Source organism: Lactuca virosa, chromosome 5, assembly GCF_052849685.1.
Source record: "Lactuca virosa cultivar CGN04683 chromosome 5, Lactuca_virosa_CGN04683_v6, whole genome shotgun sequence".
Taxonomy (NCBI): domain Eukaryota; kingdom Viridiplantae; phylum Streptophyta; class Magnoliopsida; order Asterales; family Asteraceae; genus Lactuca; species Lactuca virosa.
The window spans coordinates 31,457,272-31,474,644 of NC_136430.1; the positions used below are offsets into that span (position 1 = coordinate 31,457,272).

General features: G+C 32.4%; 2 protein-coding genes and 2 long non-coding RNA genes across 4 annotated transcripts; 1 reads left to right on the plus strand and 3 right to left on the minus strand.

The window, feature by feature from the left end:
- Positions 1–3,050: 3,050 nt before the first annotated feature.
- On the minus strand, positions 3,051–4,005 carry LOC145117199 (uncharacterized). Its single transcript, XR_013712548.1, has 3 exons — positions 3,683–4,005; positions 3,504–3,594; positions 3,051–3,360 (listed from the first exon to the last, which is right to left on the minus strand). It is a non-coding gene; the product is annotated as an uncharacterized LOC145117199 (long non-coding RNA).
- A 1,586-nt stretch (positions 4,006–5,591) lies between these two features.
- LOC145115265 (uncharacterized) lies at positions 5,592–9,545 on the minus strand. The gene is made up of 6 exons (XM_079051526.1): positions 9,268–9,545; positions 8,109–8,562; positions 7,827–7,983; positions 7,655–7,699; positions 6,248–6,784; positions 5,592–6,152 (listed from the first exon to the last, which is right to left on the minus strand). Exons 1-6 carry the CDS (start codon positions 9,397–9,399, stop codon positions 5,834–5,836), a joined length of 1,644 nt encoding a protein of 547 aa, XP_078907652.1. The 5' UTR covers positions 9,400–9,545; the 3' UTR covers positions 5,592–5,833.
- A 1,127-nt stretch (positions 9,546–10,672) lies between these two features.
- Positions 10,673–11,579, plus strand: LOC145115980 (uncharacterized). Its single transcript, XR_013711801.1, has 2 exons — positions 10,673–11,027; positions 11,140–11,579. It is a non-coding gene; the product is annotated as an uncharacterized LOC145115980 (long non-coding RNA).
- A 3,359-nt stretch (positions 11,580–14,938) lies between these two features.
- Positions 14,939–16,305, minus strand: LOC145117045 (Histone superfamily protein). Its single transcript, XM_079053357.1, has 4 exons — positions 16,089–16,305; positions 15,945–16,016; positions 15,347–15,427; positions 14,939–15,252 (listed from the first exon to the last, which is right to left on the minus strand). The coding sequence occupies exons 1-4, from the start codon at positions 16,213–16,215 to the stop codon at positions 15,107–15,109; spliced, it is 426 nt and encodes a 141-aa protein (XP_078909483.1). The 5' UTR covers positions 16,216–16,305; the 3' UTR covers positions 14,939–15,106.
- Between the last annotated feature and the right edge of the window lie 1,068 nt (positions 16,306–17,373).

Here is a 17,373-nt window from a genome sequence, read left to right on the forward strand (position 1 = left end):
ATATATATATATATATATATATATATAGAGAGAGAGAGAGAGAGAGAGAGAGAGAGATTAGGCAAAATTGGAGGATTAAGACCAAAATTATGAGCAACTATAACATTGATTGAGTCTCGTACTATGACAACAAAATGTCAACGGTTATAATGGGTAACATACAACTACACCTTCCAGTGAAATTTCAAACATATTTATAGTTGAGCCACATAAGAAGTCAACTACATATAAAGTTGCTTGTTCATATCAGTTTGTTTCCTCACAAGTTTTTTGTTAATGCATAAAATTGATTCATTGTTTTTAGTCCATATAGCTTCAAAGTAGCATAAACTTTTGAGAAATTTTTCACTGACTTCTCTTATCAAATTATGTTTCCACTTGGACATAGAAATCAATGACACACAAAACTACTTTCCACTTGGACATAGAAATCAATGATCAGATGCATATGTAATATGTTCCAGCAGAAACATATATTTCATTGAAGAATTTTAGCAAACATTTGGCGTACATGTAACTTATCCTAATAAATATTAGATGTAGCATTTTCAAAAAGCCCTATGATGCAGAAGGAGTTGATCTTCTTGCTTCTACTTAATTATTCGAGCAAGAGGATACACAAAAAAATCATCTAAAGAATCTACCTTTCAAGACAATAAAACAAAGAAGATGATCTTTGGATGATGTTTCTTGTTCTGTACCAGAAAACAGACCATCAAACACAAGTTCAAAACCAGATATGTATATCTCCATTACTGGCTTTGTTGAGTAGGAAACGCAGTAGGATTAAACCCTAAGGGATTCGACATTTAAAACTTTAAATTAATATTAATGTGATTTGGTTTCTAAAAGTGAGAAGGCGGAATTGAAGGAGGATGGTTATTTTGCTGATTGATTGGAATTGTGTGTAAACTGACTGCTAATTTTTAGGAAAGTATATTATTGAAGGAATAGGCGAGAAGAAGATTAGAGGGTGAAGAAAAAGATGCCATGTGGCAAAATTGTATGTAGAACTCCCCATTTTCTCATGTCCTCTATTGTCAAGTGCTAATGAGTCGAAACAGCAAAAATATCCAATCAAATATAGCAATGTCCATTTTACTCAAATCACTAAAAAGCTAAAAATAAAAGAGGGATGTTTAGTACAATGGTGTAACGAAAATGATGAAAGTATGATGTTTCACCTTGTTTACTGCCATGTCACTTGTTTGCTGCCATGCCACTGATTTAGTCTTGCATATTGTGATTTAGTCTTGCATATTGCTGTCCTCTTTCTTGCATTTAGTTCTGTTTTTTCATAACCATTAAAAAAGAATCCATAATTTTTATCAATAGTAAGGACAAAGGACACATGTTTAACTCCATAAAAACATTACAATAACCAAAATGTTCATAAATTTGAAACAAAAAAGAACTTACTGATGTGAGGAGAACTTCTATGAGAAGTGATTGATCCACCTTTCATCCTCCTGGGCAAAAATACATAAATATTTCAAGAACAACTACATATATCCAACACAAATTAATTCAAAAAAGAATCTAATTATAAATTTCAAGCATGTAACTCCCAGAAAAATATGATTATCTCTAGGAAACTTGTAGAACCAATATAGAGTAAACCCGAAATAGAACTACACTCTAAATTCATGTAGGCGTTTTATCGAACAGTTGTAGTGCACTTTGAAATCTATTAAACCAACTTATTCGATTTCATGAACACATATTTTTTGGTTAAGGTTGAAGCTTTAAAAAAGATAAGTACAAATTGAAAACAATCTTACCAATTGGTAAAGGATGAAGAACAGAGTGAGTGGTGGTGGCTGTAGATAATACGTTGACGGGAGATAACAAAATCAACGATTGGTGAACACAAAATCAAACCCACATGTTTCCAGCACTGCCGATGTCCAGTGGAGTGAAAGAGACACGGGATAATTAGGATTGAATTCAATACGTCAAACAAACTGTATATATTACCAAGGTAGTTATCAAATTACAATAAAAACGTTGAATTGTTTCCTTATTTGTAGGTATTCAAATAAGAAGGTAGAATTCAAAATTGAAATTTACTTAATATTACTAATTAAATGGCTGATATTTAGGATTGAACATGGAAAGTTTTATCCGATACAATTTCATTTGGGTGAGCGGGAATTGAAAAATAAGATGCATATAAAAACGACAGGTGGCATAAACATGGTGGTGTAGAAAGATGCTATGTGGCCTAAATATGATTCTTTTATTAGAAGAGATAGATTTGCAACATCTTAATATATAGATATTTAATATAGAAAACTAAATTATTATCATTTTGTTATTTTATATTTTAAAAAGTTATTTTATTTATAAAAAATATATTTATTTGTAATTTATTATTAAGTAACTATTGATTTTTAATATTTAAAATATGATTTAGAAATATAAAGTAATTGTTGATGTGGCGGTCGAAACCATTTTGGAAAAATGAGTGATATTGCATTGATGTAGAAGTAGTTATTGCATAAGCTCACGTAGCATGTTTGAAAGATGAATAATATTTCATTGATTTGGATGACCATAGACCCTTTCCAAGATTCAAACATGAATGGACAAAAAAAAAAGTGTTGATGGGTTAATCCAACCCGAACCGACCCGTATTGAAATAAATAACGTTTTTATCCAAACATGTTAAACGTGTTTGTATTGTCATATCTAGTTATGAAATGAAATATATATTTGTTTTTGTTACTAAAGATAATAAGATCAAACATTGATATAGATAGGCAAATTATACGCAAAAGAAACGTATTTTCAGTCGATGTTTGATGGCAAATGTTATAAGTTTACAATCAATTAAACGATCCTATTGCTAAAAGTAATATTTAAATATGCCCTATTTAATTATAAACTTTATACATAGATTCTTAAACGTTGATCTTAAAAGCAATCATATAACTTTAACTGAATCAGGTCACAAGATTTTGAGTTGAAAATATTACCATCTTGTACCCATACGTTACATATATAATAGTATCTACCACAACATTGCATATAAATATAATAGACATTTTGCATTTGTTCCTCTCATTAAAACCCTGCAACATGATTAAATTAAAATCTAATAATCCTTTTATCTCAATGCAATGGCTATGACAATAAAGATCCCTCCCTAGCTTATTTGCTATATCAGATTCTTTGAACAAACCAAAGGTATTGAGTATAGCTGGTTTGGGTTCTTCAACAACTACAATTCACATAAATTTCGTATAAATTTGGTAACATTGTGTAAAGACATTGCTGATGATATTAAAATTGACAAGTTTCAGCAAAAAAGATAGTAGACCAAAGTTATCCAATATCTTCAAAGCTCTCCATTATTCTCTGCATATTTCATTATGGGTCAGCTAGGACAAATATCAAACACCTTGTGTGCAGAGTGCATTATACAAACGAAAACAGGACTGGGAATTCAGAACCACACACATAGATACTTTTCATTATTTCAAAAAGCAAGAAATAAGTACCTGGTTCGTAAAGACTTCAAGCAGCAACTACCCAATCCTTTAAAACAATCTCCAATTGCAATCACACACATGAATACGTTGTTACTTTCTTCTACAAGAGATTTAGAAATCCATGTGCATTTGTTAGGGATTCAATTGGATATGCGTACGAGCATGGTACATGTTAAAGCAAACCAAACCTTTGAACAATTTCACATTGCAAAAGATTTCAAGCAGCCACTAGCCAAATATGAGAAATCTCGGATTTCAGCTGGAGCCTGGAGGTGGGTGTCACTGGCGGAGGAGCAGGGCGGCGCCGTCGGAGGGATATTTTGGGTTATATGGCTTTGTTTCTTTTACAAGCAAAGCAATGACGACTTATTAGGAATCTAAACGTTTTATTGTTGAAACCTCAACAAAATTGAACGAATTATGAGGAAGATGTGTCAACGTATTAGGAAGCTCGTGCTATTTCTTGCAAAGTATTCAGAATCTAAAAGTTTTATGTACTGCTATTATTGCAAAGTATAATGGAAAAAATGAGTTTGAGTAGATTTTTCAAAGTAGAAAGATATTGAGAGTGCAATATTGTAATAGAAAGAAATTGAGTAAGATACTATCAACACAAATAAATGAAATTACGTTGCTATTTCTTGCATTTGCCCCTATTAATCACTTTTGACTTATTAGTTTCATACTAGCACCAACAAAATTGATTGTCAAAAGGTATAGTAAAATGACGTGTATGTTTTGTTTTGTTACTGTTAGAGTGTTAGTTTATCTATTGCTTTCTTAAACCATGAGATTTGGTATTGGTCTTATTTTGTATCGTTAACTGCAAGAAATAGCCGCTTGATTTGTTTGTAATATATAGCATGTTACTACCATTTCTTTGTATTACAGTGTTGTGCTTTGAATAATAGACTTCCTAATTATAGAAATGCCATCCATAAATAAATAAAAAAAGTTCACTGCTAAAATTTTCACTGTGTAGTGTCCAAATAAGAAAAGATTTTGCAAGTACTATGACTACTATCCTATAATGGGCAGTTTTTTCAAAGTACATAAAAGGATTTGGAAGTACAATGCTGCAAATGAAAGTAGGGAGGAAGCTATTATACACAAACAAATAAATGAAAGTATGATGTTATTTCTTACATTTAGCCCAAAATCAAATGAGTGAAAACTTGTAAAAAATTATGACCGAATGTTGAAAGCCTCATTTTTCCCACTTTCTCTATTAAGTCGTAATGTCTGCATTAAGTCTAAGACAAACGTCGATATGTTACTAGATTATGTTATGTCCCTTTTAAGTAGACAGAAACAAGGTCATAACTGTAATCAACCGTAAAATCAGACTCCAAAATGATTATTGTTTATGCTTTTTGGTGAACAGCCAAAAAATCCATCTGCTGCTTATATAAGACATGAAGCAATCACTTCCAAAATCAGGGAAGACCAACTCTTTTATTTTCAATTTTCAGCAAGGAGGGATGGACAATGCACGTGCCATTCATGATTTCTGGGTTTTGAAGGGATAAATTTGGTGTTGAAGTCAACCAATTAATTAATGGGTTTAAAGCTTGATAATTCAGTTGCTTAGGCTCCATTTAGTTATGGAATCCATTTTCAGTTTTCAGAATGATGCATCTTTAAAATAGTCATTGTCTTTTATAATATACGATTGTTTGATAATAAGTAATGGTTAATTATTTAGATATTTTTAGATGGTATTTTTTTCAAATGTTAATACAATCAAACTATTATTTTATTATTCTTATTTCTCATTTATTTTTTTAACATATAATATTATGCTAAAATCTAATAAATTATAACTAACATTAAGTATTAATATTAATATTTGTTTTTCTTTGAAATCGTAATATAAATGTTAAAAATACAAAACTTATAACGTATTCTTAAAATAGAGAACTTCAATGTATTTAATCGTAACAAGAAAATAGGAAAAAGGAAAAGAAGCAAGTTAAATCTATCATCTAAATAATATATTTCAGCTAACCTGTATTAAAATAAAAAATAAAATAACTTCAAATAATTTTATCAGCTAATGAAAATATGAAATAAATAATTTGATCATTAACCTACATATTGAAATAAAGAAATAAATAAATAAATAATCTAGAACAATCATCCAACCGACATCTTGTACCCATGCATTACACATATAATAATATCTACCACAACATTAAATATAAATATAATTAGACATTATGCATTTGTTCCTCTTCTTAGCACAAATTGCTCTAAAACCCTGCAAAAGTATTGAACTTTTAACTCCTCATATTACCAAAAAAAAAAAAATTAAAAACACAACAAATTCGTGCGAGTTTTCATATGATCTTGTGCAGCCCTATGTTGAGATCTGAGGATATGGAAATGAGGAGAGGAAGGGAGTGATGCCACGAGGCTTTAAACACACGTTTCTGATGAGCTCTAATTGACTGCGAGGGTTTGTTGGCATTAAACCTAATGTCAAATATGTGGATCATGGGGTCCGCTGAACCCGAGGTTAGGTACAAACCATCTGGGGACCACGTCTGGTTGATCAAAGCGGATTGTGATTCACTACTTTCTTGTTTCCAACCGAATTCGTGTATTTCAGTTCGCCTTAATCTGATGTCAAACAATCTGAGTTGCCTCTCTGGAGTACTGCAAATACAAATTGTAATATAAATATTAATAGAATATTCAACTTTTTATAATTCAGAAAATGAGGGCAACTGTGTTCTCATTTTCATTTTCACCTGGTTTGAACCATGAAAAGATTGAAGTCACAAGGATTTGGTAGAATACTCATACACTTGCTTTCAATCTGATGCTTGTAATCGGCTCTTCCAGTTTGTAAATCGAATCCAATTATCCTTTTATCAGCACCTACAGAAACCACCATCTGTTTTTGTTGCATCCCTGCAACTCCCATAACAGCTGAAGAATGCATACTTCTGTGCAATACTTTTGGTTTCCAAGAATCATCCCCGTTTTTATCACTCCATTGAACCACAGCATGATCACTTCCACCAGTTACAAAACAAGTATCTTCCCATGGCATGAATGATATGGTGTTGATGATGCCCTTCACATGTGGTTTATCTTCAAGGAAAGTTACACGTTTTTTCTCTTTTGGTTTATTGAGATTGAGGACTGATATCTGAGGGTCCCCACCATCAGCAGTGTAGACAGCGAATAGGCTGCCGCCATGTGGATGCCATGCTATATCTTCTGGCCACCTTCTGTGTTTCGTGGATGCACAGTCAGCTGTACTAAGAAGATATGCACTTGATCTGTTTTTTTTTTTTTTTTTTTTTTTGGAAAAAAAAAACACACCAAATTAGAAACTTATAAAATCAAAGAATATGTTTCTTTCTTTTACTTAATGGAATTAATTCAGACTGATATACAGGAGTGTTTCTTTCAATGCAAAAAAATCTGGAAAGTGAAAATTTTATGTAATCAGACATCACCATTGACACGTTTACTCTTTACCATTTATCCTGAAAAAAATAAAAATAAAACCCTCATTTCTCATTCAGAAGCATAAAAATCGAATGTAAAATGGTAATTTACTCTCATTTAGAGGTTTGTTTAATCCAAAAAAAAATAAAAAAAAATTGTAATTTAGTCTCATTCAAAAGGTTCATTTGATCCAAAAAGAAACAATATTTCTTCATACAACACTTCAATAAGTTGGATATGATGTAAGCACATGCAGGTTGAGATGACATAAATGTATGTCAAGTGTCAACAGAGGATAGCCTATAATCTAAAAGATAATATGACTTTTTTCTATACATGATATATCTCAACAACTTTTGCTATTTATGGAAATACAATCGTCTCTTTCCTTCCTTCACCTAAAGTTTTGGTATTACTTGGTACACAAATTGAACTGCATAAACTGACATCAGACATTTATGATTTATCTACTTTCTACTTTAGCCTATATTTTTTATGTCAACACTAAGAACAAAAAAGTTCATGAACACTTTAGCCTTTATTTTTTATGTCAACACTAAACAAAAAAGTTCATGAATTTTACCAACATGCCATCGGGTGTTGTCTACATATCATCTTTCGTGTCTCTTACATAAAGGAGCATCATAATACAAATTCAAAAATAGTAACATGAAACAGGTAAAAGATAAAGAACATACCCTCTGGATTGAATTTGCCACAGATTTACAAGTCCATCCAGAGCACTGCAAAAATCAATAACAGATCCTTAAAAGAATGCACGGAAAACGGAAGTTATATATACTAAGAGTTTACAAGATCATGGAGTAGGGAGAAACACACACACACACACACACACACACACTTTGGTACCTGGTCACAAAAAGCTGATCATTTGTAGGACACAAGGCAAGACTTCTGAGCTTTCTCTTATGCTGGCATGAGATGTGGTTGGAAGTCTGGCAATTGATTGTACGTGGTGAAGATGAACTGGATACCATCTGAATTAAATCTACATGTTCACGCTGCTCTGTAATTTTGGAATTATTTAACAAACATTAAAACCTCCAATTTAACCAAACAAGTATGTAATAAACTAATAATAGAGTATGATAGATCAATCAGTGACACAAATAGAAAAGCAGCAAATATTACCAAATTTCCTTTTTGTCCCTTTGGATGGAGTCTCAACAGCTTCCTGTTCATGAGGGGTTCTATTTCTATGTCCTTTTTCTTTGACAATGCTTTTGGCATATGTTGGAACTGATGTTGAAGGTTTAGTGGCAGTTTCTACCAGTTTTATAGATGGTTTTGGATTTACTGCAGGGATAACAAGTTGTGGTCTCTGTTCTTGTTTTGGAATTTTAGGAAGATCTGGCGTGTAGCTCTTGGAGGCAGAGGAGTTTCCATTACCTCTATCTCTATCACCATGATTTGGTAAAGAATGTTCACTGGTTTTTATTTTTACAGGGCTACATGATCTCCTCTCTTCTTTCACTTTTACACCATTTTGAGAAGAAATATTTGTAGATGCCACAGGATTCCCTCGACTTCTAAGGCGTGCCAATTTGCGTTGTGTTTCCTCCAACCTCTTCTCAGATTCATCAAGCTGTATACCTTCTCCAAAAAGATATTAGCTTTTATTTCCCAAATTTAAATAAAGAAATTTATTTTTTGTTAGTTGTCAGACAAAAAGAGTTGCAAGTAACATGAGGAACCATGTTCCATCTTATATTACAAGAAAATGATAATTTGTTATCACATAAAGATGTGTATTTTTGTCATTTGATTGAACTACACTACAAATTTCCAGTAAAATGTCATCAAATTCAATATTAAGACCTAAAGCTAAGCACCAGAATCAACATCTTCTTCCATAGACTATATAACAAACTTTCTTTGAACACACACAAACCAACAAGAAACCACCAACATAAACTAAATTTCAATCAAATGATTCAGTTATCATAAATCAATCTATTGTGACTGAATTTTGACAAGAAGATGTATTTTCATCATTTATTTGCTGACTGCAGTTATAATCCTTTTCTGTGATTAACCTACATCCACAATTTCCCCTAAAATGTCATCAGTTTTATTTTTCCATTACAAAGCAATACGAACAAAACCTTCTTCCATGAACTGTACATCAGAACGAATTTATAACACTTACCAAGCAACCAAAAGCCTCCAATTTAAACAAAATATTACAATTTGATTAAACACACAAACAACAACAGAATCGACCAGAAAAATCACTTTTTTACGACGAAATGTTAACGGAATGATAATCAAGAGGAGTGAGTAACAAAACCTCGGATTTATAGTAGGCGACACGCGTACGGAGATGATCAACTTCTTTGGCGCGGTGTTCAATCAAAGCTATTAAAGCCTCTTCTTGCTCCTCCCTGTCAGTCTTATCATCACCGGTGTGGTTCGACGCCATAACTTCCGAACTAGTGGCCGGCGGCGATGTTGGTCCCTGCTTTTATTGGTATTTATATCTCTGTTTATGGGGCCTCATGCGTATGAAGATCGAGATCCATTGGGGGCTCTGCCTCTAGTTAGTGGGTAGTGAAAGGGCATTTTTGTACTTCAACCATTTGTGTATCTTTATTGTGAAATAACTACTAGAATTTTTATTTGGGTAAATTATGAAATTGATTTGTATTTTCAAAATTACCCACTGATGACTTTTATATAAAATAGGAATACTTGCATATGGAAATCAATTGTAGCATTTTTGTCATTTTAGATAACAAAACTATTTTATGCTTAGAGGTATTGATGCCGTGGTCTCCTAAAGATTACAAAAAGTGTTAAAGTCGTGATATATAAATGGTTAGAGGTATTAAGTTGGAATATTTGTGGAGAAAGGGATCTAAGATTGGTGGCCAATTTTTTGAAGAACATAAATTTAAATCATATTAATGAACAACTGAATAAAAAAAAAAAAAAAAAGAGTTCCCACAAGCTTGTTGCTATGAAAGATGGAGTTTGTTGTAGAGGAGGTCGTTGAGAAAGTAGGGGAAACAAATTGAGGAAAGTTAGGAAAGAAGAGAAGGAAATGAGAAAATGGGTGGACCCCTTTTTTAGTAAAAAATGTCACATCAAGAGCACGAGAGCATGACGCATGGATCGCGGGCAAATACTTTTACCGATCATTCAAAATGGCCGAGGTTGGTTACCCTTTGCTTTTGATTAAATCAGTTCGGGCTTGGACTGGGTGTGGGCCAAAAACCCGGGCGACAAGAATCGGTTTTTTAACAAAACATAACATCTATGTCATGCTTTAAACCATTTAAAAAGAAATTTGTTTTATTTTATTATAAAGTGCAAAAACGTAACAGTATTACAATTGAAAGATGTCTTGGTTTTTTGCTTGTCATCTTTATCAAAATTTTACAGCATCTCGTCTATAATAGAACAGTTTAATCGTTCATTTCTCGAAGTGTTTCTTTGACGAGCCTTCTTTATATGTGGATTGTTGAAATGGTCGAACAACAACCGATCTTGATTCACGAGTCACGTTGTCGGAAAGTTCAAATCACACCTTTGAGTAATATGGGCCTGCAGCCCATTTTGCCCTTTATTTGTAGACATGTGTATGTAGTAAGGGGCCTGTTTGTTTGGCTATTAATGCCTCTTAAAAAAAGACACCTCTGAATCTTATAAATTTTGTTTAGCACTTAAGTTAGCCTCTTAATTGGATAAAAATGTCTGACCGAATCAGATGGAAAATCAAGTATGAAAAAAAAAAGCACGCCCTATCTTTATCTTTTCCAATCTCTACCCTCTTATCCTCTTCTCTATTTTCCTGCGACCATCAAAAAACCTCCGACCATTTCTCCCCTGCATCTCGTCGGACCTCACAGAGGACCACCGTCGTCGTCCCACGCAACGTCGCACACACCATTGTCGTAGCAGGACATCGTCGCACGCACCGTTAACACCACCGATCCCTTCTCCTCCCCCACGCCTTGATCTGCCTCCCTCTGCCAGTGACGACGTCGTCACCAGCTTGCCGGTCACTGTCCTAGTTAGCCTCGTCAAACTTGTCGACAACAACATCGGGTAATTGTTGTGTATCTGAAATCGACTTTATACTAGTGTTAATTTCTGAAAACGAATTTCTTAATCAAATTGTAAGCTCGAGTTATGATTTTTAATTTCAAGAAATTCACAGGGTATTAAAGGAATTGGGCCAATCTCTTTTAACTTGATCCATGATCTTGATTGATATCATTTCTTCTTTTTTTACTGTGGGTTTGATGAAAGAATCGACATTTCTTTTTGATTGATTCTTCTGGTCAACAATATTTTAAGTGGTGCTAGAATGCAAAATCTTCTGGTAAACAATGTGTTAAGTTTTTTACTAATGAAGGTGAAGCATTGTGATTTTTATCGAATGTCAAACTCATGAACTGGATGCTGAGAAGCTGGAAGATAGAGAGTCGAATGGAAAAATGTATGTATTTCTATTGATTTGCACTCAGGTGAAATAAGAGCTATTGTGTAAACATCGATGGTCTAATTTTGAGCCTTTTTTCCTTTGATGTAATATATATATATTGAACTTTTGATGTTGTTTGGATCGAAATAGTCTACTTTTGAGCTTTTTTTTTCCTTTGATGTAATATATTATAATTATTTAGAGAGTTGGATTAGTTATTTTTTTAAAATGAAAATATTGAAATCAGTAAAAAATAATATAGAAGGGTAAAATGGTCATTTTTATTATTCAGCACAACAATTCAGAGGTTCCAACCAAACAACATTTTAAAAATTCAGATCTTAAAAATTCATACCCTCTTAAAAATTCAGATCTTAAATATTCAGATCCTGCCAAACAGCCCCTAAGTAGTGTGGGGTCTTAATGTGTGATCTGTTTAACTTTCGAAGAAGCCATTACATTCTTTACAACATATTTTTCTACAAACAGTAATTGCAATGGTCCCAAAAATCATGTGCTCAAGTGCACGGCACCTTTAGTTGGATTTTGATGTGATGATCTATATCGTTTAGTTTATTTGATAGGGAGGAATTATTTGTTATCAAAATGGCGAAATAATTATAATTGATCGTTGATTATGCAATTGAACTTTATAAAAGAGAGTATGTTACCAATAATTCCATGTATCTTTAAGCTTTAGACATTGATTTTGGAAATGTGTTCCATACAACAAAAACATAGTCAGATGAGTATTTGTTTTTGTGGGTGTAATTTACCTTTTATATAAAGTTAATCCAATTAGGGCTAAGGGTGGTACCATTGATACCGCGAGCTACACCATCGAAAAACTTGTTATATTGGTTTTTAATTAATTTGTAAATTGGTTTTGTATTTTTCTAATATTTTGTGAATTAGTTTTGTATGATTTTAATTAGTTTGTATTTATTTATTAAAAATTTTGTAGGTTGCGAGGGATAAGAGAGATAGATTTAATGTGTTGTGAGATGAAAATGATGAAAGTGGTATGAGAAAAAAATATTGATGGGACAAGTGGGTTGAAAGAAGTGGACATGATAGACTCCCTCTACCCTTATAGTGATATGTTGTCCTAATTATTTGAAGGAAAAATGTAATATTTTGTAGTTATTTTATATACTTTGGGATGATTTTGTATGCTAAAAGAAGCTCGAGACATAATTTTGGACATAGAAGTTGAAGTTGGAAAATACAAAACAGAAGTGCAAACCGGTTGTGCTGACTTTTGTAAAGGAATGTCATGCGGCCATGCAGAGGCAAATTTTGAACACTCTTTATGGACCACAAGACCATGTTGATTTTAACCTATCTAGTAGCACGGTCGTGTCGACGTGAAAATTTTTTATAATCACCTCCTTTAAAGACGGGGTTTAGGTTATTTGACCACACGCTTCATTTTTTTGGAGCATTTTGTAGGAGAATTCTTCTATTTCCATTGGAGAACATATATTTTTTGATTGTAAGTTTAGTTTTATAATTGTTTTTTAGATTACTTGAAGATTTAGTCTTGATGTATGATTCAAACTTTTATATGAAGTAACTATGTCAGAACTTCATGAATGTTTTGTTTTCTTGTATTCAATTTGGGATTTTGTTCGAAAACATATAGATTGTTAATGAATTTGATCACTTTGTTAATTTTCTAATAACAATTTTGGGAACAATTAATGATGTTATTTTTGTCTACGAATTCAATTTCATTATAGGTATTTAGGAGTAGGTTAGTTTGTCGGTTAAAAAAATTCATTATAGATCCATACACTATAATTATAACATTTGGAAATGCATGAATGATTTACTATGATTGACATTTCCATCATTATCATTGCAATGTGCACTCTAAGATTAGAATTGCTAGAATTTAGTGTAACATATTAGGTTTAATTAATGAAGTGCATTTGATTAAATACACACATGGAAGATTGTTAAAATGACTAAACATCACGTCTTAATACAAATTATTTTTTAAAATATCATTACATCATAATTATTGATGATGATAACTTGAATCATAACAAAAAAAAAATAACCCTTATGTTAGAATGTTTTTTATTGTTTGAATTTGTTTTTAATACATTTCATGCTGGTAGTAGTAATTTCTAAAATCAAACCCTCAATGTTTTTACTTCATTTAAATGGCAATCATATTTGTAATTGAACATCTTTTGTGTAATTTATTAATCCGTTTTCATGAGGATACGAACTTTACTTCCATTCATACTAACACCTAGTGTGACTAAATTGGTTCATCTTTTATCATATTTTGTTAATTTATGTTGTTGGATCTGACAACCAACAAAAATCCATAAAATCATTATCCAAATCCAATTCCAAAAATTCAATAATTTTAGATCGAATAGCTAGATGATCGGATCGGATATTCGGATTCAAAAATTGATGACCAATCTCTTTCTTCATGGATGCCGACAATGAATCCTCCTTCCCTCTGTCAACTCTTCTACACATGATTACCATTAAGTTTTCCTGATCTAATATCTCTTATTGCGCAACCAAATTCTTCAACAACTTTCTTTTAGAAATTAATTGCATACATTGACGACTCTATAACTTCAACCCTACCATTGATGTTGATGTTAAACCGTCTCCTAAACTTGTGTTTCTTGCATGGGAAGAAAACGATCAACGTGATTTTACTTTTCTTCGTTCGAAGCAGCTGAAACCCTTGGCCTTAAGACTACATGTGAGTGTGCGTGATGTCTAGTGTACTCGTGAAGATGTTTACCCGATTTGGTAGAGCGCATGCAAAACTTACATGACTCTCCCTCAACTTCAGAAATGTATTATGTATGCCTCTTATTATGTCGCTAGTTTACGTCTTTTTGCGACAAAGCCATTAGCCAAAACTTTTGGCGAGTCTCTCTTCTAATAGGCTTCATGCTTCGTTTGAAATTTGGCACTCACTCTCGTTTACAACATGTTTTGTTTGATGGTATTCTTTTTTTGCTAAATTAGGACGTTTGTTGATTACTTTGTTTTTACCAAAGCTTCATCTTTGTATTTCATGTCAATTTTCTAGGAGTAAACTATTACAAATTGAAATAAAATCCAAACCATTTTTACATGTCTTAAAATATAAGTGTAAAATGGTTATGTCCACCAATATTTACCATCATTACATTATTTTTGTTGATGAATAATGTGAAATTTGTAGTTTAGATTGTAAGTGTAAAATGGTTATTTGTTCTCATTCATATGGTTAAATTGGATTAAGAAAAAAAAATATGCATGCAACATTTTATCCGGACACACATCATTGCCTATTTAGAGAATTATCCATGATTCGAAAAAAAAGTTACCTGTAATTAGTTTGTTTTATAACATAAACTTTCAATCGGTTTCCCAATACAAGTCTAAACTCTTTACAAATTTCTCACACACACACATATATATATATATATATATATATATATATATATATATATATATATATTTTTCCCCAATACAAGTCTAAACTCTTTACAAATTTCTCATATATATATATATATATATTGCATTTTCTCAAACATTTTTAAAATTTATCATCCAAAAGCACTTAATGAAAAACAAAGAAATAATTTGAGTCAATTTCTTCTAGAAAGAACAAAAGCAGCATATCAGTTGAACATCTATATAAGAATTACTGATACTCAAGAATCTACAGCAGTTAAGGATCGAGGTTGAGTACCGAAGGGAGACCTTTGCTTTCCTTGCTGGAACTTTTCTTCCTCTTTTTCTCAGACTGAGGCTCTTTTGCTTTTAGATTGTATGAAAAAGACCTCAATAGATCTGCCAAATGCGTGTTTCTATGTGCTGAAAACAAAAACTAAACTAACATTAAATGCATAGTTTTATTAAAAGAAACAAAAAAAATAACTTAAGGCTTTAGAGAGTTTCATAGACATACCAGAAATGATGACATCGTTCATATTCACAGACTTTCGGCCAGCATGATGTGCAAACATCTCAAGATCCTCTGCCAACTGTTCTGCAGTTACAGAAAACACCATTGTTTCATCACCCACAAACAATTGATACTAAAAAAGCTATGATAGTCATGATGTGGTAAAAGATGAAGATGCAGACTTATTAATACAAGTCTCAAACAGGTACAATATCAGTAATTTGAACACAGAGGTTCTCTTTAAGAGTCATGGAATTGTATTTTTAGCAACAGATATGAGATATTGATCATAATGAAGAAAGGGAGTCACAACAGGACCTATTTGGAGTCCATGTTTGCAGAGGTTTAATGCGAATATCATTTCTTTTTCGAAAACGAACAATAGATTTCACGTCAATTTTTGAGTTTGATTCACATAATTGTATCTACATTCAGATTTCAGAAACGCAAAAGATATAAAAATCAACATCATCAGAACCCCAAAAATTAGTTGTCAATAACACTGTCAACTTTCCTACGTTTACAGTTAACTAATCTGAACCAGAGTGAACGAATATGCGTGATAGAGAAGAAAAAGAAGAAAAAGGAGCGGAAGCAGTACCCGCATACTTGAACGCTAAATCGGAGATGCAAACGATAACAGGTTGAGAAATCTCCATGTTATCTTGTTTGGCTGTTACGAACAAAAATATGAATCTGAAGTAATTCCAATCGAGCAAGAGAATTACTGCAATATACAACTTACCTTCGGATTCTGCAATGGAGATGGTGGAAAGACGGAATCGATCTCTGAGATGACTAGTGGTTTCCTCAACGTCCTCTTTCTCCTCATCGCTTCCGTTGTAACCTCCTTCCATCGTTATTGGATCCATTTGATTTTACTTGTATGATTATGTGATTTTTCTAGGGTTTTCAGATTTTGGACATACGCAGGGTGAATGAATGCCGATTTCCCGCCAAAATGTGGATGACGATATTCCCGAGTTTTTTTTTTAAAATTCATTTAAGAAAGGAAACGAAAATTTTGACGGAAAGAAAAAGAGGTGAAGGAAACATTATTCAGTGTTCCCGAGTTCGAAGGAAGTGAAAGGAAAATTTTAAGTTTTTGTGTTCCCGAGTTAGAAGGAAAAAGAAAATAAAACTAAAAATTTTCCTTCCCCTCACTTTCTTCCCAAATCTGTCCAATCTCGGACGAAAATTTGAAAGGAAAATATGACTCCAAAATCTTTCCCCTCCCCTCACTTTCCTTCCATTAATGAAACTCGGGAACACGATTTTCCTTCGACAACCCTCACTTTCCCTCCGTATCCTCCCATTTCTCTCCTTAAGTGGAACTCGGGAACAAGAAGACATAGTCCATTTATTTATTGAAAAAAAATTTCTCGATCAACCTAAATGTATAAGACTATAATACTATCAAAAATATATTTATATAAAATTTTCGTATATGGACGTATATAAGTTAAAACATATTAATATTATATTTTATTTATAAAGAATTTTAAAACTATGAATTCTAATATATCTTTTATAGTTTTTCAATCAATATATTATCTAATAAATATTACGTATTAAAAAAAATCATATGGTATCGATTTGCTTCGTGATAGCCCATTAGCCGTGATTATTATTATTTTTTCTTTTGCTTTTAGTTTTTTACTTCCAATCAGATGGTCAAATACTTAACCAGGACCGGTCCAATAGGGTGGGCAAGGTGGGCGACGGCCCCGGGCCTCATTATGGTTTGGGCCCCAAAAATAATTCTGTTTTATACTTAATATATATATGTTGTGTTAAACAATTGCATATAATTTCACTAGATCAGTTGGTTAGTGTTTTGGTAAAGATGGTAGGTAGGTGCTCAGGTTCGATTCTTTTTATATGCCACTTTTTAAAACTAATAATAAATAATCAGCATTTGCTCTTTTTCATAACTTGCGCCTCATTTTATTGAAACTAGGAAAGAGCCCATGCATCGCATGGGTTAGAAATAATTTAGAGTTTTCTAAAAAAAATTGGCAAAAAAGCGA

What these genes read in the sequence shown, in the direction of transcription:
- LOC145115265 (XM_079051526.1), bottom strand. Translation starts at nt 9,399, where the DNA reads ATGGCGTCGAACCACACCGGTGATGATAAGACTGACAGGGAGGAGCAA. An exon ending in TCGCCTACTATAAATCCGAG is followed by an intron (nt 8,563 to 9,267) that starts GTTTTGTTACTC and finishes GAAGGTATACAG; the next exon opens with CTTGATGAATCTGAGAAGAG. An exon ending in GATCAGCTTTTTGTGACCAG is followed by an intron (nt 7,700 to 7,826) that starts GTACCAAAGTGT and finishes TGATTTTTGCAG; the next exon opens with TGCTCTGGATGGACTTGTAA.
- LOC145117045 (XM_079053357.1), bottom strand. Translation starts at nt 16,215, where the DNA reads ATGGATCCAATAACGATGGAAGGAGGTTACAACGGAAGCGATGAGGAG. An exon ending in TTTAGCGTTCAAGTATGCGG is followed by an intron (nt 15,428 to 15,944) that starts GTACTGCTTCCG and finishes CTGTAACTGCAG; the next exon opens with AACAGTTGGCAGAGGATCTT. An exon ending in GAACGATGTCATCATTTCTG is followed by an intron (nt 15,253 to 15,346) that starts GTATGTCTATGA and finishes TTTTGTTTTCAG; the next exon opens with CACATAGAAACACGCATTTG.